This window comes from Ambystoma mexicanum, chromosome 9, assembly GCF_040938575.1.
Source record: "Ambystoma mexicanum isolate Mex_15411 chromosome 9, UKY_AmexF1_1, whole genome shotgun sequence".
NCBI classification, from domain to species: Eukaryota; Metazoa; Chordata; class Amphibia; order Caudata; family Ambystomatidae; genus Ambystoma; species Ambystoma mexicanum.
In genome coordinates, this window is record NC_090931.1 from 286,226,663 (window position 1) to 286,253,587 (window position 26,925).

At 47.6% G+C, this 26,925-nt stretch overlaps 1 protein-coding gene across 8 annotated transcripts in view; it reads right to left on the minus strand.

The window, feature by feature from the left end:
* VEZF1 (vascular endothelial zinc finger 1) overlaps positions 1–26,925 on the minus strand; it is a 305,904-nt gene that overhangs the window by 91,869 nt on the left and 187,110 nt on the right. For 4 of the 8 annotated variants that reach the window (XM_069614656.1, XM_069614654.1, XM_069614653.1 and 1 more), the window contains 3 exons: positions 18,224–18,274; positions 13,419–13,469; positions 12,559–12,609 (listed from right to left, as the gene is read on the minus strand). In XM_069614656.1, the coding sequence (XP_069470757.1) occupies positions 12,559–12,609; positions 13,419–13,469; positions 18,224–18,274 (153 nt within the window). The remainder of the gene's footprint in view (positions 1–12,558; positions 12,610–13,418; positions 13,470–18,223; positions 18,275–26,925) is intronic. The other 4 variants (XM_069614659.1, XM_069614657.1, XM_069614658.1 and 1 more) reach the window with 2 other exon arrangements.

Below are 26,925 nucleotides of genomic sequence, written 5' to 3' on the forward strand. Positions count from 1 at the left end.
ATTACATTTCTATCCCAGTGCCCCTGGCTTTAGCCATCACTCTCTCTGATAGCGCCACAGGAAAATGCTAACCTTAGTATTACTGTTATGCACCTTGATGCCTATCAGTTACCTACTAGCACCACGTTCCAATTTTAGCCTACCTATACCAACAAACCTTGACACACTGAGCCAACATCCACATAATAGGGCTTGCACCACAGCACCCTATGCCTCATTACCTTGTGACACTAAGAAATGTACGCCTCTGTGCTAGACTCCCTAAAATATACGACCCACTAAGAAGATCACTTCCAAATACTAACCTCAAAACCAACCTTAACATTAAATGGTCTCCGCTACTATCTACACGGGATATAAATACCTAGAACCCCCACCACAAGTGTAAGTCGCATGCCAATAACGCTGACAATTCTAACCCAGTCAAGGCAACTACCGTGACACCCCCCCCTTAAAGCGGCCCTTCTTAATGCAAGATCGCTTGTCGCACATGCCACCGACATTGCCGACCTAATTTCAGAGGTTAAGATTGACTTTCTAGCCATTACGGAAACATGGCTCCATAGTGCAGCAGGACCTGCTCTCATGCTAGCGATTCCCGATGGCTATACCATAGCCAGACAAGACCATGAGAGTACTCGAGGAGGTGGCATTGCCATCATCTCTAGAACATCGTTATGCCTATGACTAGCCCCTGCCCATCTGTCACAATCGTGTGAAGCCCTCTGTCAAATTCCAAATAAATAATTCTAAAACTTTGACCATTCACCTAATATATAGGCTGCCTGGTCCACTTGGGACCTTTGAGGAGGACCTGCACAATCTACTCACCAACAGCCTCAAACCTTCCTCGCAAACACTCCTATTAGGGGACCTCAACCTTGGCTTTATGGACCAAACCGATAAACATGCCACAGACATAGCCACAACAATTAAGGCACTAGGTCTTTCCCAAAAAGTTATTAAACCTACCCATCAAAAAGGAAGAATACTGTATTGGATAGCGGATTGCAATTGCACAGCCACCATCTCCTCCATCCTACCACTTTCCTGGACAGACCACTCACTGGTGTCCTTCGACCTATCAACTACAAGATTTACCCCACAGGTGCCCCAGCAGCACCACCCTGTCAAACTAGAAATAAAAAAAAGTAACAGAAAATTATCCCTGCTATCCTTCCCACCCTCGACTCTGCCAGAAAATCTTGACCCTAGTACCCTAGTACAAGAATTCAACAATATCATGCTCTCCACCATGGACAGAATTGCCCCCCTCAAACTCAGGCCTAGTAAACCTATGGCCCAGATAAATAAATGGTTTACGCCTCAACTTAAAGACCTTCGCACACTAAAAAGAAAAAGCAAAACCAAATGGAGACTCTGCCCTTCTAGCGAGAATAAGACCAAACTATCTTCACTGTCCTCACTCTATAAGCAGGAAGTCTGCCAGGCCAAACGTAAATCGTACGATGAGCGTATTGCCAATTCTAATTCCAATATGAAAGAACTGTTCTCCATACTCAAAGAGCTCGAGTCCCCAATAGCAGAACCTGACATTTGTACCAAGGACAAATCTTGGTGTTCAGACATCCAACAAGCACTAGCCACTAAAATTGTCACCCTGCAAAATAAAATTCAACAAAAAAAAAAAAGTTACTTTCTTAGCTGGTAACGTTCTTTCGATGGGATGGTCCGACGACGTATTCCATATCTATGACAGGTAATCTCCACAGCTGTGCTGCTTCGGAAAATCTTCGGCGTCTGCGTCCTGCGTCTATGACGTCGATGCGCCGTCCCCGAGGACCTCCGACGGCCGACGTCACCCGATGTGATAAGTAGGACGCACAACGCCCGTAGCCTCAGTTGTAGTTTTTTCCCCCAGAACGTGTGCCGCCAGTTTTCTGCCAGTCAGACACACAAGGCCTTGCGGAACGCAAGCTGCAATCGCAAAAGAAATTATGCGGCGGGGAAGGTAGGGAGGGAACGATATGGAATATGTCGTCGGACCATCCCATCGAAAGAACGTTACCAGGTAAGAAAGTAACTTGTTCTTCGAGGGGATTGGGTCCTCCAACGTATTCCATATCTATGAAAGACTCCCAAAGCAGTACCAAGAAAGGAGGTGGGAAAAGAATTTGGAACACAAATTTAGCATGCCCAATCAAATTGCAGAATAAGGCCAGATCCTGCCCTCTGATGGAATCGAGGGAGTAGTGACATACAAAAATATGCACTGAAGCCCAGGTGGCTGCATCACAGATGTGACGAATAGGAACACCCCTCTGCACGGCAGTAGACGCAGCCACTCCCCTGGTAGAATGGGCCCGCAAGCCAGCCGGAGGGTCCTTACCCGCCAAGCGGTAACACTCGGAGATAGCTAAAATAATCCAACGAGACAAAGTCTGTTTCGTCACAGCTTGTCCCAAACGCTTTCCAGCGTCAATGAAAAGTTGATCGTCCACTCTGACCCGGGACATGCGTGAAATATAAAAGCTCAACACTCTCCTAGGATCAAGCCTATGGAGACTCTCCTCTTCCTCACCAGGATGTGGAGGAGGATAGAACGCCGGAAGAACAACCTTCTGGCTCAAATGAAATTCCGAAACCACCTTCGGAAGAAAGGAAGGACGAACTCTAAGGACAACCCTGTCTTTATGAAACACAGTGAAGGGTGGCTTAACTGAAAATGCCTGTAACTCGCTCACTGCGAGCGGAAGTAACCGCAACCAAAAACACAGTTTTCAGAGTTAACAGCCTCAAGGGGCAAGAATGTAAAGGCTCAAACGGAGCACCCATAACAAACTTAAGAACAAGGTTCAAATCCCAACCGGGCACCAGAAAAGGTGACGGAGGAAAGACATTAGTGAGCCCTTTCAAAAACTGAGAAATTAAAGGAATCTTAAAATAGGAACATTCTTCAGACGAGCGCTTAAAGATGGGCAGCACCGCCAGGTAACCTTTAATGGTCCCCACTTGCAAGCCCCTGTGGGCCAAGGAAAGCAAAAAAAGACAGAACCATGGGAATGTCACACTCAAAAGGATTAACATTCTTAACTCTGCACCAGTCGCAGAACGTTCTCCAACGGCAGACTTTGTTGCCGGCCGCCTGGCCGAGAACAACACCTCCATCACGTCTTCAGGGAGGTCCCAATCCTTATACCTCAACCTTTCAGAAGCCAAGCGTGAAGGTTGAGGGATCTGACCTCTGAATGGAGAACCTGACCCCCCTCCCGTGAGAGCAGATCGTCTCGGTAGGGAAGACGACTTGGAGGGCAGATGGACAAGTCGAGAAGGTCCGGGTATCACGTCCTCCGGGCCCACGCCGGAGCAATGAGGATCATCCAGGAACCGAACCATCGTAACCTCCGCAGTACTTGCGGGATGATGGGGACTGGAGGAAACACGTACAGCAGTGGGAATGACCACTCCACCACTGACGCGTCTCCTAAGGCTCCTTTTGGAGGAAATTGCTGCGAGCAGAACCTTTCGCACTTCCGGTTGCCACTGGAGGAGAAGAGATCCACTTGAGGGGTCCCCCAAAGGGCGAAGATCTCCAGGAGAATCTCCTGAACAAGCTCCCACTCGTGAGAGATCGTGCTCTGCCTGCTCAGAGCATCCGTCTCGTTGTCGTCTCCGGCCAGATGAACAGCCGAGATCGAAACTTCCTGCTGGATGGCCCAGAACTCGAGCTGCATCGCCTCCCTGCACAGAGGAAGTGACCCTGCCCCTCCCCCTTTTTGTTGAGGTAGTGCATGGCCACCGCGTTGTCCGTTAGAATCGGGACACTCTTTCCTCACACAGTCGGCAGAAAAGCCTTCAGGGCAAGCCTGACGGCCCTCAGCTCCAACAGATTGATATGAGTCCAATGATCGCTGACTCAACTCGTTGGCATGAGCTCCCCATCCCGAGAGGGATGCGTCCGTCACGATCGTCACCTCCGGCCAGGGTAGCCAAAAATGGGGCCCCCTTCATCAGACTGCCTTCGACGGCCCACCACAGAAGGTCCTGGGCGACCGAGGGCGGCACCTGAACAGGGTCCGACAGCCTGCCGAAGGACAGACCACTGGAGATTGAGTGCCCACTGCAAAGATCTCATCCGCAGACGAGCCTCTGTCACTAGAAGAATGCAGGATGCCATGAAGCCGAGCAGTCTCACGAACATAGACGCTGGGAGATTCTGGGCAAGTTGAAACTTGTGCACCATCTGCTGAATGTGAAGAGCCCTCACCTGGGGAGGAAAACACAGCCCCAGGGATGTGTCAAGCACTGCTCCGATGTACTGGAGCTGCTGCGTTGGTGTCAAATGGGACTTCTTTAAATTGAGGGAGAAGCCCAGCTTGTGAAGGGAGTGGCAGGTGACGGACAGATGATCCAGGAATTGCTCGGGAAGCTCCCCCTGATCAACCGATCTTCCAGGTAGGGGTAGACATGAATCCCCCCTTTCCTGAGATGCGCTGCCACCAACACCATGAGCTTGGTGAAAACCCTTGTGGCGGAGGTCAATCCGAACGGCAGGACCCTAAACTGAAAGTCCGAGTCGCCAACCGTAAACCTCGGGTACTTCTTGTGCTTGGGATGGATCGGCACATGGAAGTAAGCGTCCTTGAGGTCGAGAGACACCAACCAGTCCTGAAGTTGAAGGGCCTGGAGGACTTGAGTAACCATCTTGAACTTTTCCTTCCTGAGGAGTTTGTTCAAACCGCGCAAGTCCATGATGGGTCTCAATCCCCCGTCTTTCTTCGAAATCAAAAAATAAGGGGAATACCATCCCTTGTTACTCTCCGCTACAGGCACCAGTTCTATGGCGCATTTCTCCAGCAGGGCTTGAATTTCCTGCGCAAGGAGCGGATCCGGACTCTTCAAAGAGAGGTTCCCAGGTGGATTGTCGTGAGGCCTCTGCCGAAAGGGAAGACAGTAGCCGTGGGTTATGATCTCCAGAACCCACACATCTGAAGTAATGGCTCGCCACTCTACAAGATGCTGCGCCAGCCTTCTCCCAACCGGCGAACCATGGGACCTGGCCTCATGACTGAGTGGTAGCGGCTGCAGCGTTGCCTGAGGGCAAAGAGGCAACTGCCCGAGCGGCCTTGGCACCTCGAGTACCCCGTTTTCCACCACTGGCACTCTTACGGTGGCCTCTTTGACTGATAGCTCCTCTCGCTTTACTGAAGGATGAGTAATAGCGAAAGGAACCTCCCCTCCATTGTTGTCCCCTAGAACGAAAAGGCGGAGGTTGTCCAACTGCAGCGCCCAACAACATTGCTGCAGCTTTCGAGGTCTGCAACCTCTCAAGGCTCTCTTCAGCCTTGCTGCCAAAAAGATGTTCGTCAAAGGGCATGTTGAGGAGCCGGGACTGCACATCAGGAGCGAACCCAGACTTCCGCAACCACGCAAACCTGCGTATTACGGTGCTCGCCGCCATGGACCGGCTGACACAATCTGTCATGTCCAAACCAGACTGAACGGCCTCACACATGGCATCCTTGCCATCCTGAACCATAGCAAGGAAACCATCCCGTTCGTCCCCTTCGGGAATATGTTCAGCCACTAATGCAACACAGTTACACAGAGTGCGTGTGAAATGAGACAAGGCATGTGTGGAGTTGGCCGCCTGAAGCGCCATACCCCCCCGAAGAAAACACTTTCTTCACCCAGCCATCAAAACGTTTGTCGTCCCTATCCGGAGGGATGGTAGGATACGACGCCTGCTTTGCCGGAGCCATAGCCGCCTGCACCACCAAACTCTCCGGAGTGGGGTGCCTGGACACGTAGCAGGGGTCGCTACTGGATGGACGGAATTTTCGCGACAAAGACTTGCCCACTGCCGGGAGACTCTCCGGAGCAGTCCAAGCCGCTGCCACCCTTCTCTGCAGAGCCATATGAAACGGCAGTACCGGGTCAGTGGGGGGACCAAGATCAAGGATGTCCATGAGATCATCCTTAACGAACTCCCCTGGGGGAGCCGACCATCCCAAGATCTCTGTGACCAGAGACATAAGGCGCCGGTATGAAGAATCGGCATGAGTGCCAGGCTCCGGCCTACAAAACTCCACCTCCGTAGAGGTGTCCAGTCCACCGGCATCATGCAGCGACAGCCTCATGTCATCAAACTGGCTATGGCCCGAGAGAAGCTCATCTGGTACCGTAACAAGACTTCATCAGAGCCTTCATCACCCTCTGAAATTTACTCCAGGTGGTGAGAGGAAGACACCTGGGGACCAAAGCTATGCCTGACCTTAGCCAGAGCCTTTCTAAGGGCTAACCCCGTTACACGGGGCCCCTCCGACACCACCACCTCGAAAGGCGTCGAGGGCGCTGAACGAGTCGGCGCCGACAGAAACGGCGTCGACGTCAGCTGCAGTGCCGCCAGCATCAACGGCCTCGACACAGGCCTCTAAGCCGGATCTCCGAGCGCGTCTCTCGACGACCTAGGTGCCGACGACCCCCTCGGAGGCGGAGCCTCGAGAGAAATCATCGACGACCTTGGCGCCACAGGCGTCGAGGTCTTCTTTGAAGACGGCACAGGATCACGCGGTCTCGAGCGCGTCGAGAACGGGCATTTCGAGAACGGCTACCCTTGACCAAGCGGGACCTTTCCCGCGAGCCGTGCCGACCACCCGAGCCCGAAGGCGTACGAGCGGTGTCTCCAGATCGGTGCCGACCGATCCAACTCGGAGGCGCGACGGACCGGTGCTAAGAATTGCTAACATCTGCTTCCCGAAGGAGGCCCATTCCTCCGGTGTCGCTTGCATGGTGGGATAAGTGACCCGCCGACGGGCGGAGTCCTCGGAAGAGGATGGGGAAGGCGACCGATGCCGGCGCTTCCTGGAATGCCTCGAAGAGGCGGAGGAGTGGCGAGACAGACTCCTGGAAGGAGACCCACTGGACTTCCGACGATGACGCGAGAGTCGCCTCTCGAGTCATCCGTCGAAAGCCCCGTAGACCCCGACTTCCGGGGCTTAGACACCCGACCTATCGACAGCTGCTTCTTGCGTTCCCGCAAGGCCTTGGCCGTGAGCGACTGGCAGTCGACGCAGTCCGTATCGTGGGCCTCCCCGAGGCACCAGAGGCAGGCGTCATGAGAGTCCGTGACTGACATCTTGGACCCACAGTCCCCGCATTTCTTGAAGCCCGGACGCGGGGTTGAAGACGAAGTAGACATCGCCACGAACAGGTCTTCACAAAAACCGAACAGATTCAACAAACCGAGAAGAATATAGCAAACTCCAAAGAGTCGAGGCGTACCGAGATACACGAAGCTAACACGTTCGCGGAAAAAACGGAACTGAGGCTACGGGCGTCGTGCGTCCTACTTATCACATCGGGTGACGTCGGCCGTCGGAGGTCGTCCTCGGGGACGGCGCATCGACGCAGGACACAGACGTCGACGATTTTCCGAAGCAGCACAGCTGTGGACATTACCCTGTCATAGATATGGAATACGTCGGAGGACCCAATCCTCTCGAAGTGCTGAACCTACAGCACCCATTGAATAGTCCTGTAACAAATGTCCCACCACAGGCCCATAATAACACGTTCAGTTTCTCCAAAATATCTACCATGGAAGTTAAAAAAATTATCCCGTCACTGAAGCCATCTAATTGCAAAGGTGACACCTGCCCAGCCAACTAATAAAAGATGGATGCTGCCAGAGAACTATAACCATTCATCACCAAACTGATCAACGCCTCTTGACACAGGCACCATCCCTGATAACCTCAAACAATCTTGGGTGCTACCGCTCCTCAAGAAACAAACCTTAGACCCACTTATCCCTACCAACTACCGACCCATCACTACGGTCCCATTCGTACTCAAAATTCTAGATAAAGCCACATACATGGAAATCCAAAAACACCTTGAACAGTTTAAACTCCTGGGTAATAGACAATCTGGCTTCCGCCCGCTACACGGAACAGAAACAGCCCTTATTGATTTAAAGACCCAAATTGACGAGCTGAGGGACAAAGGGAAATCAGTACTTCTGCTCCTTCTTGATCTTTCAGCCGTGTTTGATCTGGTCAACCACAATGTCCTCTCAACACCTTGTCTCTGCTGCCCACTTCTCCCCGGAAGCTATTAAATGGATTAGGTCCTTCCTTAGCGAGAGAACAATGAGAGTCTTCTCTCCCTCGGCAGCGGCTGACCCTACCCTCATTCTCTGCAGGGACCTGCAAGGATCCTGCGTCTCACCAACTCTCCACAACATCTTCACCAAACCTCTGTTTGATGATCTGGACAATATGGGTGTCACCAACACTAACTACGCAGATGACACCCATATCCTCCTCCCGCTTTCTGGGGATCACAGTAAAGACATGGGGTTGGTGAACAAAGTATATCTCATCATCCAAGCATGGATGGCCACACACAGCCTTTGCTTGAACGAGAAGACTAAATTGATAATTCTGGGTTCACAAGCTAATATCAAAAAACTAGGGCAGGAATTCTCCTCTTTCAACATTGATGGGAATACCATTAAAGTCTCCAAAGAGGTAAAAACCCTCGGCTTTTACCTAGATTCTACACTGTCTTTTGATAAACCGATCAAATAACTGACCTCCTCCACAGCCTACACGTGTAAGCTTCTTCGAGCGGGAAAGCCCTTCCTCTGACGAGAGCTGCTTGATCCTGGCTAGAGCTTTAATACTTTCCAAAATCGACTACTGCAATGCTCTCTACAGTGGTGCTAGTAAAACTATTCACAAGCTCCAAACCCTACAAAATAATGCCTTAAGAGCAGCCTTAGGCATAAACAAAGGAACCCACATTTCCCTCCTTAGACGACACCATAAATGGTTATCCACAGATAAAATACAGCTGAAGTTGTTATCTCTGACACACAAAGCCCTCAACAACATGACACCCACGTATCGGATTGCCAAACTCAAGAGAAGAATCACTCATAGACCTACTAGAACAGGCAATGCCAATTGTCTGACCATACCCAAATACAAACTTACAACCATTGGTGGTAATAGCTTCCCTGTAAAGGCTGCCAAATGTTGGAACTCACTGCCTCACGACCTGAGAGCTGCCCAACACTACTGTCATTTCAGAAAAAATGTTATAAAACATATCGCTACAGACCCCTAGCTGTGACCTGTAAGACTGTCTGCTAGTAGGGCACAACCTACACAAAGGTGATTTGTGTAGGTGTACACCGTTGCACACTGCTTGGCTCCTCTTGCATAAGTAAAGGGTTTTCCCTTCTGTATATATTGATACTGCTGTATATATATGTGTGAAATTCTGTATTTATGCACATTTTGTAACTTGTGTTTGTAACTATGTAAGCCTTGCATTTTCATTCTGCTGCGCCCTTTAACCTACGGGTCTGGTGCGCATAACAAATAAATAAACTTCTCTTCTTGCAGGCCCCACAACGGAAGAACAATTTGTCCTTGTTAGACATTTTTCCTTGTTGGGGGCGGAGGGTGGCGAACACAGGAGGCGTCATCTGGAAGCAAGTTAGTCCACCTTTGAGTGGTAGGGTGTCCTCAAGGTTTGGTGTGTAGCTTTCTGCTGCTCAACAGCTCTATTTGTTGCCCGTTTTGGGCCATCTCAGCCATGCCTGTTGTGCCGCCATTTCTCCTGCTTGTGCCTGTGCCAGTTGTCTCCGTTGACTGGACCTCAGACTGCGCTGAGGATGTTTGCTCCTCTGCTACTGTTGAATCCAGCAGTGATGAATGTTATGAAGTGCCCAAACCACTGTTTGCCGGACCTAAACCAGATACATGCCCTTCTCTATGTTGGCGATGTTCCAAGGTCTTTTCTGCATCATCCATTGTCTTGAGTAACTGTTCACAGGCCTTGTGGCCCAAATCCACTTGTTTGATCCACTCAAAGGTTTTCCAAGCTCTACTCTCCTCCGCTTTAGTGCCATTTACTTCCGTTGGACTCAAACATGATCTGCTGTCTGGAGCTCTTTGGTGCGTGGGGGGAGGGGGTTTACCAATGGAACATCTGTGGGCTGGTTGCACCATCAGCTGCATCAGTGGGGTAGAACTAGTTCCTAGCTTGCTTTTACCCTTATAACTAATTCTGCCAATGGACAATTTCCAGTAATTTCCAATCAGAAAATTGTACAAAATTAAAACTCCTCCAACGTAACAAACCAAATGCCAACCTGAAAACCGCCACCTTATGTAACAGGACTGAGTTTTTCACTGAAGACTGGATTTTTATCATTTATCTGAGACTGGCCAATTCAATGTGTAAATCACTGCATTCACTGTATGCCCACAGAATACAATGGTGTAAGAGTCACCACCTGTGGCTAGCGTTTCTATTTATTGATTTGTTTGGGATAACTTTACATCCTGGTCTGGTAGTATGTGCCCTTTTAGCCACGTCGCTTTTTGGTTGTGTGAGTAAGCGGTGTGTATGTTTTCTGTTTCTATTGTGGGGTTGCTTGACAAAGTGATGACGTATTTGGCCTCTTGAGGTTGGGTTACGCTCCAGTGTGGCAGCTTGGAGGCCCAGCGGGGGCGGGCGGAAGGTGGTGTAAGGCTATAGTTCCTTGGATCTGGGCAGGTTTGGTTCTGGGGGGGGGGAAGCTCTGTTTGTGGCAGGAACAGACAAAGGAAGTTTTGCTAATTTTGCGAGGGGTTTCCAGAACAGTGTAGGTTGGTTTCTTCTTGTCATTATGGTAGGGAATTTGTTGTGGAGGTGGTGGTTTGTTGTGGTGTGTGATTGGTAAGGGAGGGAGGTGTGTTGTGTAGCGCTCATCTGTGTTATCTTGTGAAGCATCTGGGTGCATCAGGTAAGTAGAGATGACACAGGAGACTTAGTTATGAAAGGAAAGTTACTTTATTACGTTACAGGGCTAGTTGGCTGAAGGGAGGTAGGAGCTATGTACAATGCATTTTCTCTTATTCAGATCTCCCATCCTGTATATCCCAACTGACAGTCCTGGAACCTTGGAGCCCCACTAGGTTCCAGGCTACCTCATTACATTCCACTGCCTGCTTCAGTGCACATGACACAGGCCAGACACTACACGTTTCTATTTAATTCTAGGTGTTAACTGGGATCAGATTAGGTCAAATAGTGTTGGACAAAGTAGAACTAAAGATTGGTGGAACCCTAGGAATAATTTGCGCTGTTTTAATCCTTTCATTCCAACTAGGTGCTAAATTATGCATACACAAATTAACTATAGGCTATCTGTGTTAGGATTTAGTAAACATTGTCCAAGATAGTGTAGAGCTTCATGTAGTGCCATTGCGGTTTCTGGATGCGACTGATGCGTTACTGCTGTCTAGGAATTCCTTATTCTTTTATCCCCCTCTTTAGCACTACAATGTAAAGAGTTCGCCACTGGTTATAAATCTTCCAGATGGAGGGGAGGGGGAGAAAGAGTACACCAAGTTACTTTACTGTTTTACATACCCTACCTATACTTTGTACTGTGTCTAACCTAAATTTTGTATTTGAATTTCTATTATGCTTTGTGAATTCCTGTAACAAAACAAGTACCAGAATAATGATGCAGTGTACTCTTTTGGGGTATCCATCAGATCTAATTGTTTTCAATACAACCTTCTATTCTCCGAGTGAACCCAGATTGCTCTGCCTCACTATCTATAGAGTGAGCTTGGTCCATCTTTGGTTGTTACCAGATTTAACTTTTGAGTGTGGAAAAAAAAAAATTGCACAAACCTCTTCAGAGTGAAAAGGTAGGCCTCTGAAGTGAAAAAGTGGTTTGAGAAAATACAAGCTTCTGTTTCAGGCCCTGCTGGACTAAACCAGATCAAATGAATAAAAGATGGGGGTCGCCCCGTGTTCCTAGCATTGTGTCAGATTTATTTTTTAACAAACATTACTTTTCACACAAATTAGAAATAAACAATTACTGTTCAAGGTCACCTGGCGGTGAGGCACAACCTCAGAGCCAATTAATTTGGGGATGATCCCCTAAATGAAAACCAAATTGTCCAGGTCAGTCTTGTTAAAAGGTTTTCCTTCGGTAGGTTTTAAGGAGGATTGATCCTGATCACAAATCACAATATCTACATCTTAAAATAATTGTACTCCTCCTTCGCTTTCATACTAACAAACCAAAAGAAAATAACGTTTCTAGTTTGACTATCGAAATGCACCAAAACTGTCAATGCTTAGCTGGCCAAATCTGGGACAAATGGATAAATTGCAAGAAAAATAAGCCATTGTATTCAAACTTTCAGAAGAAAAGAGTGTGCGTCAATGTAAATTATACACTGAAGTGGCATGAGTCTACATCTTGACTGAATGCTGGTAAACAAAACCAAATGCACACATACGAATCCCACACAATTTAAAATAAAAAGGGTACTATAGTGTTAACAGAAGAGTTTAATTTATCATCCAAGGTCCCCCCACAAATCCCTTATCATAAAGTCTCTATTTTGAGTATCTCAAGGCAAGAGCAATGCATATAAGTCAAGCTCATAAGGAGGAGGATTTATGGGGACATGGTTAATGTAATGGGGCTATGGAATTCTGTAGCAATCTTCTCATTTTCAGGGATACTTTGTAGTTCCCCATAACATTGTAAATTGTGATGCACATAAATACCTTCATATTTGATTCGATAATAACCTGGATTTTGAAGTTCGTGTAGATTCCCTAAAATTAGAAGAAAAACGTGGCTCCTTACAAAAAATGAAAGCATACACCATCTACTGGCTTTTAGGAGAATCTTCTCAATGAAGGAATTGGAGGAATATAAACGAGAAGGCATCTCATTACCAGGAGAATTTGGGTATATGCTTTTCTATGGTCAGTGATACACAGATTATTAAAGATTAGTGTTTGAAAAAACATAAGCATTAGTAGTCACACAAAAAATTTACTTTCCTCACCAACACCCTTAACAGCTACATCCAAGAACTAATTGAACCTGGTGTTTTCTACAGATAGTAGTTAGTTGCTACACCAGACGATCTATCATTCTCAAAACTAACTACACATTTTAGAGGCCACCCCACTAGTAAGAGCAAATATATGTGCAATTATCTGACCTTCATTTTTGGACAGAGACCTTTGCATGATACTATAATAGAGGGTTTTGGGTGGGTTGGTTAGAGGGATAAAGGAGTTCTTGGTCAGGAATCAAAAAACCATTGCAAGATCCTGCATTCTAGACATTCGTCCTCAGACATAAAATACACTACTGTAAAACACATTCTAACATGTTACTGGAGTAAACACGCAGAGACCCCCATGGCTACAAACGCTACAATGACCAAGTGCACAACTTCCCATTACACAGTGATACCAAGTCAATATTTAATATGGCCCACCAATAGAAATGAATAATGTTAATTCCAAATATTTGAGGCAAAGCTATTAGTCCTTTAACTCAAAGCTTGGCTTCCTTTACTCAAAACATGTAAAGGACAAATTAGTAACAAGTCATGAATGCTCATAAATACCTTCATATTTGATTCGACTATAACTTGGATTCTGTAGTTCAGGTAGCTGCCCTAGAATTAGAAGAAAAATGTGGCTCCTTAACATGAGTGAAATTGTGCACCATTTGATGGCTTTTAAATGAATAGCACTTTTAAATGTTCTTGTTCCGCTCCGCCCTCCTTTTTTGCAACGGCAATAGCAGAGTACAAATAGCTTGAACATTATACAGCTTGCCACCTAATATACAAACATGCTTGATTTTTAGAAGATTGTATAAATACTCCATGCCGAGTACAGCTCTAGGAAAGGTCAGTACTACCACAAATTAGTCAAACAATTTACATTCCAAGTAATATACTCCTTAGCAGATCTCTTCAAGAACATGCATCCAATGTGATATTTACAGCAATTTTACACAACAGCCAGAAAACTGATCTTAACCACGAGAGGGTACTGCTACAGTATTTGGAACTTGGGAGGCGTAACAGGGCTCAACCATTTGTTTATAGGGTTGTTGCTAGGAAACCCTGTAGGAAAAACCCAAGTATGGTCTGAGAATTAAGAACATAAATGCATGGTTAAGCACTAAATGCCCACTTCTCCATCAAGGGGTTTCTGCATTTGCTTTGTACTGCTTTTGATTTTGGCTGTATCAATATTGTGTTTTGGGGTTAGCCCTTAAATACTTGGCCTGGAAAACTCATGCGTTTCAATGTAGCAAGAGGTAACCTGCATAGCCTTTCAATGCAGAGCTGTACCCATTAACCAATCAGGTTTTAAAACTAGAGGATATGGGCAATGGGGTGCCGTCCACACAAAACATAAGCGAGCACCACTGTATCTTGTAGTTACCAACAATTAGTGTAGTACATACTAAAGGAACTGTTTAAGCACTACACCCATTAGTTAGTTAGTTCATTATAAAGCGCGTCCAAACCCTCAGGTAGCTGAGCGCATAATCATGTGCACAGCAGAGTTACATATCGTTACACAAACACAATAATACAACAATCAAGCACATACATTAGTCCAGGCTCTGAGTAGTTACAGAGAGTAGAATAAGTTACAGTGGAGAGTGAGGACCGGGTTACAGGGTGGTCCCGAGTAGGATATAGGCAGGGTAAACACTACTACATGGTGGAGAACGGCGGCAGGCCGAGCATGTAGGTGAGAGACTAACTGTTTAAGCTAATGGCCATGATTTCACCATGGCTCTGAATGGCCAGAACGTGGCTTCCGATCTAATTGCAAGAGGGAGAGCATTCCAGCATTGTGCTGCGAGAACTGGGAAACTGGAACTTCCTGCTGTTTTTAGGTTGTAGTTGGGGATCTTTAGTTGGTGCAGGTATAGTGGGTCTATTGGAACAGTGTCTAGAAAATGTGTCTGAGAGGTAGCGAGGGGCAGTGCGTTGACAGGCACTTGTGGGTGATGACCAGCGTTCTTAGCTTAATTCTGTCACGGATCGGGAGCCAATGCACTTCTTTGCTAACCGTGGATATGTGATCCTTGAGCGGGAGGTTGAGGGCAAATCTTAATGCATTATTTTGAAGGATCTGGAGCCTGTTCAAGTTTTTAGTGGTGGTGCCTAGGTAGAGTGTGCTGCAATAGTCTAATTTAGACAATATCAATGCTCTAGATAAGGTGAGGCAGCTTAAGGGGAGGGGGGGAAGAAATGGGGGTGGGAGAGAGAAAAGGCCTGCCGGCATTGATCAATTTATTGGTGTAGGTGTTGGCTGAGATGGTGGAGTTTATTTGTTTTTTTAGTGACAAGGTGGAGTCGAGGTACACACCTAGTGTTTTGACCTCTTTGGAAACTTTTATGATGTTGCCATCAATGGTAAAGGATTGGTACCTTTGGTCCAGTTTGTTGAGGCGAGCCTGGGAACCTACGATGAGCAGTTGTCTTATCGTCGTTGAGGCAAAGACTGTGTGGCCATCCAGGCTTGGATTTCTAAGTAGATTTCATTAAGCTTTGCAACATCACTTCATAGCTGCCAGTGAGAGTGATGAGGACCCGAGTGTCATCCGCGTAATTAGTGTAGCTGACGGCCAGATCGTCAAGACGGTCAAAGAGGAGCTTCGTGAAGATGTAAAGTGTGGGCGAAATGCAGGAGCCTTGGGGCACTCCACATGTAATTGGGATAGGGTCCGCAGCCGCAGAGGGGGCGAAGACCCTAGTCGACCTGTCAGACAGAAATGACTGGATCCACTTGGTGGCATTCTGAGAATGCACCAGCCGAGGAGAGGTATTGAGTGAGGATCTGGTGGTCAACCAGATCGAAGGCAGCCGATAGATCCAACAAAAGCAAAATGGCCAGTTTGCCCTTGTCTTTGGCATCATCCATTTGGATTTTTAGGTCCAAGAGGGCAGTTTCAGTCCCATGTCTTGGTCTAAAGCCGGATTGTCACAGGCCTAGGAGGTTATTGTCTTCCAAATGTTGTATTTGGAGGTAGGCTACCCTGTCCAAGATTTTGAGGAGAAATGGGACTGTGGTGATGGGTCTGTAATTTGTAAGAATGTTGGGGTCTAGGTTAGGTTTTTTGAGCAGGGGGAGGACCCACGCTTCTTTGAGGTTATTGGGGACCACTGAGTTTTTGAAGGAAGAATTGATTAAAGAGGTGATGAGGGTCTAACTCATTTGCTCTGTCTTTGATGATGGGGCGGGACAAATGTCACCTTTGCAGTTGGATGGTTTGAGACTGGCGATTTATCTTGATTACTTCCTCTTCTGCGACTGGTGAGAAGTGGAAGGAGGGGCAATTAGGGTTGGTGTGGTCTATTTTGCTGCTGGGGTTCTGTTTGGAGGCAAGGTTGGCTTTTTTTGCTTCTATCTTAGTTTGGAGGAGGGCAATTTTGTTAGCGAGGGCAAGCTGGATATTATTACACCAGGCCTGGTCTTTAGTGCAGTCCTCTGTAGGAGGCAGTGGTGATTCGAGTTCCCTTAGTATAGAGAATAGTTCTTTAGTGCCAGATTTGGCATTTTGTATTCTCATGTTATAGATCTCCTTTTTAGCGTTTAGGATGGCAGATTTGTAGGTGGAGGCTGCTGAAGCGAATTTATCTTTAGTGGAAAGAGGGGGCTTTTCTCCAACTAGTTTCTGCAGTTCTTTTGATATTGCAGAGAGCCTTTAATTCTGCTGAGAACCATTTGTTGGAGTGGGCAATAGGTTTGGCTTTTCGTTGTTTAAGAGGAGCTATCTGGTTGAGAGCTAGTTCTAGAGTATTGTTGGATAAGTCTACAATGGCTGATGGGTTGTCATTCTGTGTAGGTAGATTAGCTTTACTGATAGGCACGAGAAGAGGTCTAAGGTTCTCTATGGTGATGTTGCGGTTATTTCTGGAAATTATTTGGAGGTATCCTAGTGGGTAGTGTGGTTAAGGGTATGGATCTGGGTAAAGAGAAGGTAATAAGGTGATAGTCAGTCCAAGCACAAGGAGTGACGTCAGTCAGTTAGAGGTTGCAGTTGGCATCTGCAAGCCAGTCCAGTGATCTTCCTTTTGTGTGTGTAGGTTTATTAATGTGTTGGGTGAGGCCTAGATGAATAATAGTGTCATTAAGGGAGGTGGCATGATTGTCATTGGGGTCATTAAGTCCCAAGTTGAAATCACCCAGAACGATGAATTGTGATTTGGGTTTCAAGTTGGTAGTGAGTAAGAGAGATATCCTCTTCAAAGGTGGAGGGGGGTCCTGGAGGTCTGTATATAATGTGGAGAAGGATGGTTTGGGTGTTAGATTATGGGAGTTTGATGGATAGGAGTTCGGCTGAAGGTAGGGTTGAGATAGTTACCTCTCTGATGTTTAGGGTGGATTTCGCATTAATTGCTATTCCTCCTCCTATTCCATTTTTTCTGTCAGCGCGGATGATGTTTTAGTTATCGGGGGTGGCTAGAGCCATTGTGGGACCGGCTGCTGGGTGGAGCCATGTCTCTGTGATAGCGATAAAGTGTAGGTGGTTGGTGGAGCTAATGTCAGCGACATCAGTAGCGTGGGCTACCAGTGAGCGTGCGTTGATAAGAGCACCGATGGAGGAGGGTGGAAGGTTGACTTTCATGTGTGGTGGCGAGTGAGCTATTATAGGATTGCGACTCGGTGGAGGGTCAGTGTGTGCGGTGGGCTGCGTGAAGTTCTTAGCCTGGTTAGTGAGCATTCTGGAGAGTTTTACATCAAGATTAGTGCGATAGCCGAGACATGCGTTTCTAATCATGGTTGGTGAAGCTGCGTTCAGGAAGGTGGTAGAGGGTACAACAAGGCGAGAACCTAGTCTTGTGTTTCTAAGGGGTGTAGGACAAGGTGTGAAGGGTGTAGGTGGCGGGCGATTCGGTTTAACTGGAGATAGTAAGTCTGGGTAAAGTGGTGGGGTTGTGTAGGCGCAGTTCTGAGGAGAGATATTATGGAGCAGTGCGAGGAGTGTAGCCATAGTTAGAGTGGCGCCTCCAAGTGTGGCCATCATGGGTGACTTGGCTCTGGTGATAGAAGCAGTGAGGTTCAGGAATTATTAGCAAAAATAGTTAGTACACTCAGTTAACCTACGTAGTGAGAGTAAACATGGGCATCTACTCAGGATGCAGCTCAAGTGTGGACAATAACTGTACAGAAAGGACCTACCCACAAAGCTAGTTCTACAAGAGCCGAATACCAGAGCAAACCTCATGCCAAACGTAGCTGGGAAGGTGGAGGGAACAATTAATGGAGAACCCTGTTGCCTCATTTGAGGAGGTGGGTTGGGAATAGTTATAGTAGTCTGCACATACAGCTCTTCTCCTTTTACACTTGCATTTAAGAGGATTAATTTGCACAGGAAATAGTAGATGCTCATAAATACCTTCGTATTTAATTCGACAATAACCAGGACTCTGGAGTTCATGAAGTTGCCCTAAAATTAGAAGGAAAAAAAATAAAGTGTCTTTTGGAGAACAAAAGCATCCTACCAAAGTTCAGGTGTTTTTACAACATTAAGCAAGAATTAAGCATATTTTCATACAACTTTTAAAATTGTAAGCCATGCATGCATTTATTGCAAGAATCCGGTTTAACAGTTTTAGCTCTATTATTTTTTTTACGTGATCTAGTTTATTATTCCTATCAAATGACAATCACCAGAAATACAACTATGTTGAGTAATGCATATGCTTCGATTATAGTCCATATAGTGGTAATCGCGGAGTATTACATCTTTTTATTTAGCTCAAAAAGGGACGTTCACATGGGCGTGACTAACACTAGCCCCAACGAGACGTGAATTATAGCCAAAATACCTCACGCGTCGAGGTACCACCATTGTTTTTATTCTGCTGCGAGGGACCCTTGCAGAGTGAGTACAGAAGAGCGAAGGTGCAAGAGGTCTATGTTCCTTCTACTCCATGAGGGGAGAAAGGGTGGGCGCATGTGAATCTAAGCAGATACAATCATCAGAAATACGATTACGGTAAGTAATGTAGGTCTCCTGATTCTTGTGAATCCACTTGGAATCAAATGCTGTGCACAGGCTAGCGAGCAGTACCAGGAGATGGTGGTCAGATGTGTGAAGGCACATAGGCAAAGAGATGCCTTAGCCCCCTTGCCCCACCTGAGAATCAGACTTAGAGGGTGTGTCTAAGCACTAGTGTTAGGTGAAGGTATGAACAGAACTCCAGGTTGCTACTTTCCAAATGGAATCTAGAGGATGCTATATTCGCCCCTGTGCACAAAGTAGAGGGAGCTCTGGGCGTAAAGGGGAGATCTCTATTGGCAAGAGAGTAACAGTGTGATGCAATTTACAATCCATCTGGAAAGAGCCGATTTAGAGACCGGGCCCCCTGCTCTACCAGCTGCCAGAGACAAAGAATTGGTTGGTCTTTCTCAGTGGCTTAGTCTTTAAGGTAGCATATTTCTGCCCTCCTCACATCTAGGGTATGGAGGCTTCTTTATGCCAAGTGAGTGGGGTTTTGAAAGAAAGTGAGAAGTTAGATTGATTCACATGGAACTTTGAGATGGATTTAGGTGCAAAACAAGGGTGTGCGCGCAAAACCACCTGGTCTGTCAATAGCTACAAATGGGTCTTGAACTGAAAGGGCCTGCAGTTCACCAACTCTCCCTATCGAGGCCACTAAGAAGGCAGTCTTATAGGACAGTGCCTTAAAGCTAGCCTTGTGCATGCGCTCGAAAAGGAGGTCCCATTAACCTTGTGAGGACAACAATCAAGCCCGACCCAGTGAGTTGGGTTGGAAGTCTTTTTACACCTTCCATGAAAGCCTTAATGACATGAACTTTCCACCATGAAAACTTGCTCTGGGATGTGGTATATGCAGGGAGCAGCCAGGTGGACCTTTAGGGCATTGAAAATAAGTCCTGAGTCTAATAGGTGTGTTGTATAAAGGATGAGATCTTAAGGGGAGCAGTCAATGGGGTTGTCATTCTTATTGCACCAGATAAGAAAGCATTTCCACTTATTGGAGTAGCAATGTCTGGTGTTGGGTTTTTGTGCCTCCGAGTATGTCCATACATCCCTGAGTGAGTTGGAGGTGCCCAAACTCTGACATCAGGACCCAAGCTGCTAAGTTGAGTGTTTGGGGGCATGGATGCATCGTCTCCCCCTGCTCTTGTGACCGCATGTTGTACGGGCATGGCAGTTTCCTGGGAGGGGAGACTGACATTTCCATGAGATGGGAGAACCAGGGCTGCCGGGCCAACGTAGGTGCCACCAGGATCTTTGTGACCGGTTCCATCTTGAGCACTATCCTGTTAAGGGTAATCCGGTGGGTGGGGGCGGGAGGCTTGGGGGGGGGGGGGCATCCAGACACTGTTTCCTTTGGAGCGCTTCTGTGGGTAGCTGGAGGCGTAATCTGGGCATTCAGCGTTCTCCAGAGTCATGAACAAGTCATGTCTGGAAAACCACATTCTGCAAAGACGTTGAGCAGAATGTGCTCTTGCAAGTGCCACTCATGCTCTACGGGTAGGTTGAAGTATCTGCTGAGCACATCTGCCAGAAGACTGTTCCTGTGGAATATGAGGAGGAACATGTGTTTGAGTGCCCACTTCCAGATGTTCTGGGACAGTGTGGATAGCCCTAGAGAGTGTGTGCCCCCTTGTTTGTTCAGGTAGTACATGGCTGTAGTACAGTCTGTAAGGACAAGAACTGTCTTTCCCGGAAGATGTGCTTGGAAGGCTTACAGGGCTTTGAACACTGCAAGCAGTACCAGCAGATTGATGCGATTGGATGCTGATGGGGACCGCACGTTGTGTTGAAGGAGGTGAGCTCCCCACCCAGACAGATGCATCTGTGGCGAGAGTGACTTCTACTGCTGTAGGGTGGGAAAGGTTTTCCCTTGCAGAAGGTTCTCCCTGGACCACCACTGCAGAGTCTGAATGACGGCTGTCGAGACAACCACTAGATTCTCCCACTGGCCTGACACCATTGTCTCGAGGACCACTCCTGCGTAGGACGCATGCGCAGTAGAGCGTGAGAAACTAGGAAGATGCAGGAAGCCATCATCCCCAGCAGCTGCATGGCCTTGCAGATGGTTACCCGGTGAATGGCTATATAATGAGGGATCCAGCACAGCATGTTTTGAACACTCTTGTTGGAGGGGAAGACACGCCTGTCGTCCGGATTAGGGCCCCAGAAGCTGTTTGACTTGGATTGCGAACAGATTTAACATTTTCTCGATCTTGAATAATAGGTTGAATAGGAGAGTACGGTCTTCTGGGTATTTCCCAGGCATGTTCTGTACAAGTCTCCGGTTATGAGAGTCATCGAGGTTAGGATACACAGGGATGGACTGCCTGCACAGCTGAGCCGCCGCTACTGCTAGTACCTTGGTAAACACTCTTGGGGTTGAGGCAATGCCAAAGAGGAGAACCTTGAACTGATAGTGCGCGTCCTCTATCTTGAACCTGAGGTAATTTCTGTGCGCTGGCACCATTGAAATATGAAAGTAAGCATCTCTCATGTCCAATGTGGCCATGTAATCCCCCTGCCGCTGCAATGGAATTACTTCCTGAAGAGTTGACATTCTGTACTTCTGAGGTTTGACATGTGTTTGCAGAACGAAGATCCAAAATAGGGTGCATGGTTAGATCCTTTTTGGGAACAAAGAAGTATATTGAATAAACACCCTTGTTTACCCTGGAGATGAGGAACGACTTCGATTGCGCCCTTTTTCAGCAGGACCTGGACCTCGTACAACAGCATGCAGATGGTCTGGTGACAGTCTGCTTCCAGGTGGATGGAAGTGGGGCGGCTGGAGAAACTTGTTGCAGTAACCATGGGCGATGGTCTCGAGTACCCATTGATCTGATGTGATCCCCCTCACATGTGTGGGTAAAAGATGATGAATGTCCGCTGAATGTGGAAGTGTGGGAGGGGACATGTACCGCCAAGCCACTTGGAGGCAGAGGCTGGGGAGCCTCTGGAAGCCGAGTTTCTACCCATGCCTTTCACTTGTCAAAATCCTCTGTTGAAGATTTTGGAACCCACTGGGGAAGCCCTGTTGCCCCCTCGCCCCCTAACCTCCCCTCAATCCAGATTGTCCTTGAGAAGAGCAGGAGACGGACTGCCTGCGAAAGGGCCGACAGCTGTTGACTCCCTGGACGAAGAGCTTGGTTGAGAGCTGCTAGAGTGATTTTAGGTCTTGTGCTCTTTCTTGGCAGTTTCCAAACCCTCATCAACTACTTTGCCGAAAAGGTTAGATTGTTCCGCTGGCTTATCGATCAGGGAGGTCTGGGTCACCTTCATTTTTAAAACTGGAATTCTACAGCCAGGTGTGGCGTTTGAGAAATGTCTCCTGGGTACGAACACGCCCTGCGGTCTCAGCGGAGTCCAAAGTATTAAGAATATTCTGGGTGATATGCCGCCCTTCTGATACCACGGCCAAAAGGTGGGTGCATTCGGGTTCTGGGACATCTTGGAGGCCTTCCTGGACAAGGCCCCACTGAACGTCACTGTAGCTTGCTAGGAGTGTGTTATAATTGGCTATCCTGGTGGAAAAGGCAGCAGAGGTGGTGACACGCTTGCTGATGGCATACAATTTCTTGCAGTCCTCGTCAGGAGGGGATTCAGACGACAGTGGTAACCGATACCTTTTCCGTGTAGTAGTGACGACCAAGGAGTCTGGGACGGCATGACCCCTGATGTACAGTGGGTCTGGAGGCACTCAGTGTAACATCTTTTCCACACAGGGATTAACCGCACGTGTGAGTGAGGATGTGAATAAGGAGAAGCCAGTCGCATCTTGCCTGAGTTTAACAAAGGGATAGCCTGGCTAACTGAAGTCTTTTCCTTAAGAATACTTTCCACAAAGTCAGTCAGGGACAGCTTCTTGTGTGGTAATCTTTAGTGATCAGCAGCTCTGAAGGTTATTGAACAACATCTGGTCGTCAATAGCAGAGTCCCTGGTTTCTGAGGCAGCGGGGAGCGTCCAGAAAAATGTTCAGTGAGTCAGGGATATGTGGGGGTGGAAGGCCAGCTGCCCTGGTCATCAGCGGGGTTCCAGTCCGTGCCCTGATAAGGAACAAGTTACTTACCTGTAACTGTTGTTCTCCAGCATGGGTCTGGCATGGATTCACATGCTCATGAATATTCCCAGTCAGGCTGGGAATCTTCGGTAAAGAAAAATCAGTATCAGTTTCGTTTCGGATCTGTCTTTTTTAGTAGTAACCAATCACTGGTCTCTGGGTCATACTGTCCCCAGTCAATGACTGCCCTCTCCTTAAGCCCCGCCCCTGGCAGCCATCCTCAGATTTGGTAGCACGTAAGTGGCAGTATGACCAAGTGAAGAGCCACAGAGGGGAAGGAGGGAGGGTTTGCATGTGACTCCATGCCAGACCCATGCTGGAGAACAACAGTTACAGGTAAGTAACTTGTTCCTTCTCCAGCATGGGGTCTGGCATGGATTCACATGCTCATGAATATAAGAATACATAGCAGTACACACATGCACAACCATGGGAGGTGGCAAGGCTCAACATTAAGCGTTACATAAAACTTAACATTAAGCATCTCTTACCTCCTCACCAGGCTCACCTTAAGCAAACAGGTTGCGCAGCACTGCCTGGCCGACTCTGGACTCCTCCCTGAAATCCCAGTCGACGCAGTAGAATCTCGTGAAGGTGTGCGTCAACCTCCATGTGGCAGCCCTGTAGATGTCCAGCAGGGGCACACCAGACAAGAACGCCGTGGTAGCAGCGATCGCTTTGGTCGAATGGGCTCTCGGACAGCCGGGCAACGGTCAGTTTGCCAACCGATGACAGTGCATGATGCAGCCGGAGAGCCATCTGGAAATGGAAGCCTTGAAGAGAGGCTTCCCTTGGTTCACAGGTCCAAAGTTCACAAACAGCTGAGATGTCTTCCGAAAGCTCTTCGTTCGATACACGTAGAACATCCGGATTAGGGTGATCTGGGTCATCCAGAAAGGCATCCCTGGAGGAAACCCACCAGGGCCCCCAGGTGGAATAGAATGGAGCACATGGTGAGTGGAGCCTCTGACTTAGGGACATGACAGGGGTCTACATTCCTATGCCTCTTTACAAGGGTCTCAAATTGGTCAGAGAAAATGATAAACTGCCATTTTATTCATACAAGCCTCAAACTTGTCCCTGGTCCATTCAGAGGAGTCTGAGGGATCCGGGAGGGGGGGGGGGGGGGAGGTGTGCAGAGGTGGCTGGGTCCTGGGCTCTAGAAAGAGGCCGGTGAATATTTCTCGGGCGAATTGGTGGCCTTCCTGGGTTCCGAAATGGTCAACCTAGCTTTGTAAAGTTTCTCCCGAAGCTTCAGGAGTGTTTGACAAGTGGACCAGTCTCAGCGCATCTTTCAACAGTGCCGCGTCTTCGGATGCCACCTCAACGGAGGCCCTAGATTTAGTTGACACGGCCGCTACAGAGGAGGATTTAATGCCATGCGTAGGGTTCTGGAGGCAGGTGCGCAGAAGGCACCGAACCGCAAGGTTCAGAAGACCCTGCAGAAGACTTCGGCCGGCCTGCAGGCATAAAAACATTCAACAGCTCTGCCAGGGGAAGTTTAGGGATTGTGTGCTTTACAGCAAGTGGTGTATCGCCGGTATGCGACTTCCCCTTTCACTTGCGGGAGGAGGTGGTAAAGAGGAGCTTCTGGAACTTAAGAAAGTCCTGCTCAAGACAAAGAGTGAGGGGGAAGCGGTTCCAAAAAAGGGAGCCAGCTGAGGAAAGCAATCAACCTCCTTCCCGCCGTTTAGCGAAACGCTTTACACACAAAGTTGGTACCAGAGGAGTGCAGGGGTCTAGAGGGGGAATATTTGGTAAAAGTTGCAGATAGTGTGGTCCTCGGCCCCAAACAGCCTTGTGGATGATAGAGGTGTTTTCAATTTAATCCGCGAAGCAACCGGGAGCCAGTTAAGACTTGTACTGCATTGTACAATGCAGTACAATGGGTACACTTTTTGATTTACCCTAGACTTCCACTCAGAGGATTTTTGGTTACACTAGGTATGGTAAATGGTCAAGTTGGTGGCAGTAGTGACTTACCACAATTTTTTGGTACTTTTCATTTTAGCCATTCCGCATTTGCCTACTAACTGTGGCTACTGGTCAAACAGCCATGCCACACGTTTTTTTGCTTGTCCTTGGGCCATCTTCGTTTAACCTTACTCCCAGTGCCCAGCAAAGCAGAAGCTTTGGCAGGCTACTGGAAAGCTATGGGTGTTTGTTACCTGTAAGTGGTCTGGGACTGTCTGGTCCCAATGTGTCTGGGTGGAATGATTTTTCCCACCAATGGTGATAGATTTATAACTATTGGGTAGTGGGGACTGCTGCTCTTACCTGGCTTTTAGGTTAAGAGAACCCACTCTAAAGAGATCCTGAAAGAAACTGATGGAACCAAGACTCCTGTCTAGCTGCAAGATTGGCGAGGAAACCAGAGACCTGTCGGAAGAAGGCTTGGCGAACAAATTCTGCTGCTGTCCTGGCAGAGCCGTCTTGAAGGTGCTCTCCAGCGGTCGTGCTAACAAGCTGCAACCCTTGGAGTGGAGGCAATATCCATTCTCTGCGTCAGCTCAGTCCTGCAAAGAAGAGCATTCGGAAGTGCCCCAGGACCGCCATGTGGCTAACCAGCTCAGAGTTTGGGCTACCATGCTGCCGACGTTCCGAGAGGAGGCCTGGAACTTTGCACTACAAGACTTACACCTCTGCAAAATGTTGTGGACCTAGCATTGAGGGACCCGAGATAGGAGGAAAAGTCTGATCACGGCAAGTGAATCCCATTGCATCTCTGTGCATCGGCAACTGTTGTCCGAAATTGCTTACCTGCGTCCATTCCTGTCGTCCTGAGAGGGGCTCTCCATTGAGTTTTTCTGCACACTTCTGAGTCTCCTTGCACCTGCATCAGACACCGGCCGGAGAGATGCTCGAACCTGCAACCCCTTGGGATCAAGGGCTGAGGCTGATGGCAGGAAAAGCGACCGCAGGAACTCCAACCGACCTGCCAAGTCTCATGAAGAATCAGAGTACAGGGGGTGAGTTACAGGGATACTTACCTGGCCCCTAAACTCAGTTTGCTAACTTTCCCAAAACTTTTATAACACTTCGGCTTTGCCATAGTTTGTTCGCACAAGCACTCCCAACTTTGGGAACACGTTCATTAGTTCGATGAACTTGTACCCCGACACTTGGAACTGTTCACTGGACCTCCCCCCCACAGATCCTACCTTCAAATTACTGTATGAAAGTTTGCTGAACTTTTGGGCATACGGCCCCTGACAACTAAAGGTTGAACCTCTGAAGTTGTGTTATTCTTTGTGGAACATTAGTGCAAATACTAATCTGTACCTTTCTTTACAGGGGTTTGATCTGTATTTTGCACTTAGATAATGCTGCTAACATCTCACTCAGTGCACTTCATGCAATTTTTGCACAACTCGACAGGATTGGGCACAAACTACACTCTTCTGCCCTCACACTGGCAATGCTGCTAACATATGAACTAATGCACCTTTGAAATTTCTTGCACATCCTATCGGGACCGGGTACAATGCTAGAATGTGTTATTTTATGTTTTGATATCCTTGAAAGATTGTTCCATTTTGCATTGTACATTGTGAAGAATCGTTTTAATTGCTTTTTGAATGCCGCTCACTTTTATTCACCCTCTGCAAATGTGATGGTTTGTTTAATATGATGCATCAATTACTGTATTATGTCTGCTCTCACTCTGTTCTTTTTAATCAGACGATGATGCTGTTATTTATGGCTAAATGACAAAATGTCAAATAGCCATATGACAATGAAATTTGTTTTGCCCTAAACCTAAATGTATGTATGTACCAAATGTTAGTATTTTTTCATTGTGTGTTTTACTACTTATTTGTATACCTGATTGTCCAAGTGTATGTAATCTTTGACTCCTACACTGTGTGTACTCATTGTGGACCCCCTATAAGCTTAACACCTCTTGAGATTTAGCTTAGACCTTGCATCACTGCTACCTTGAACTGGTTTGGCTACAGCTGAGAGTTGTCCCCGTCACAATATAGGTTGGCCTTCTATGCATCTGTCTCCCAGGCCAGAGAATAAAGTCCT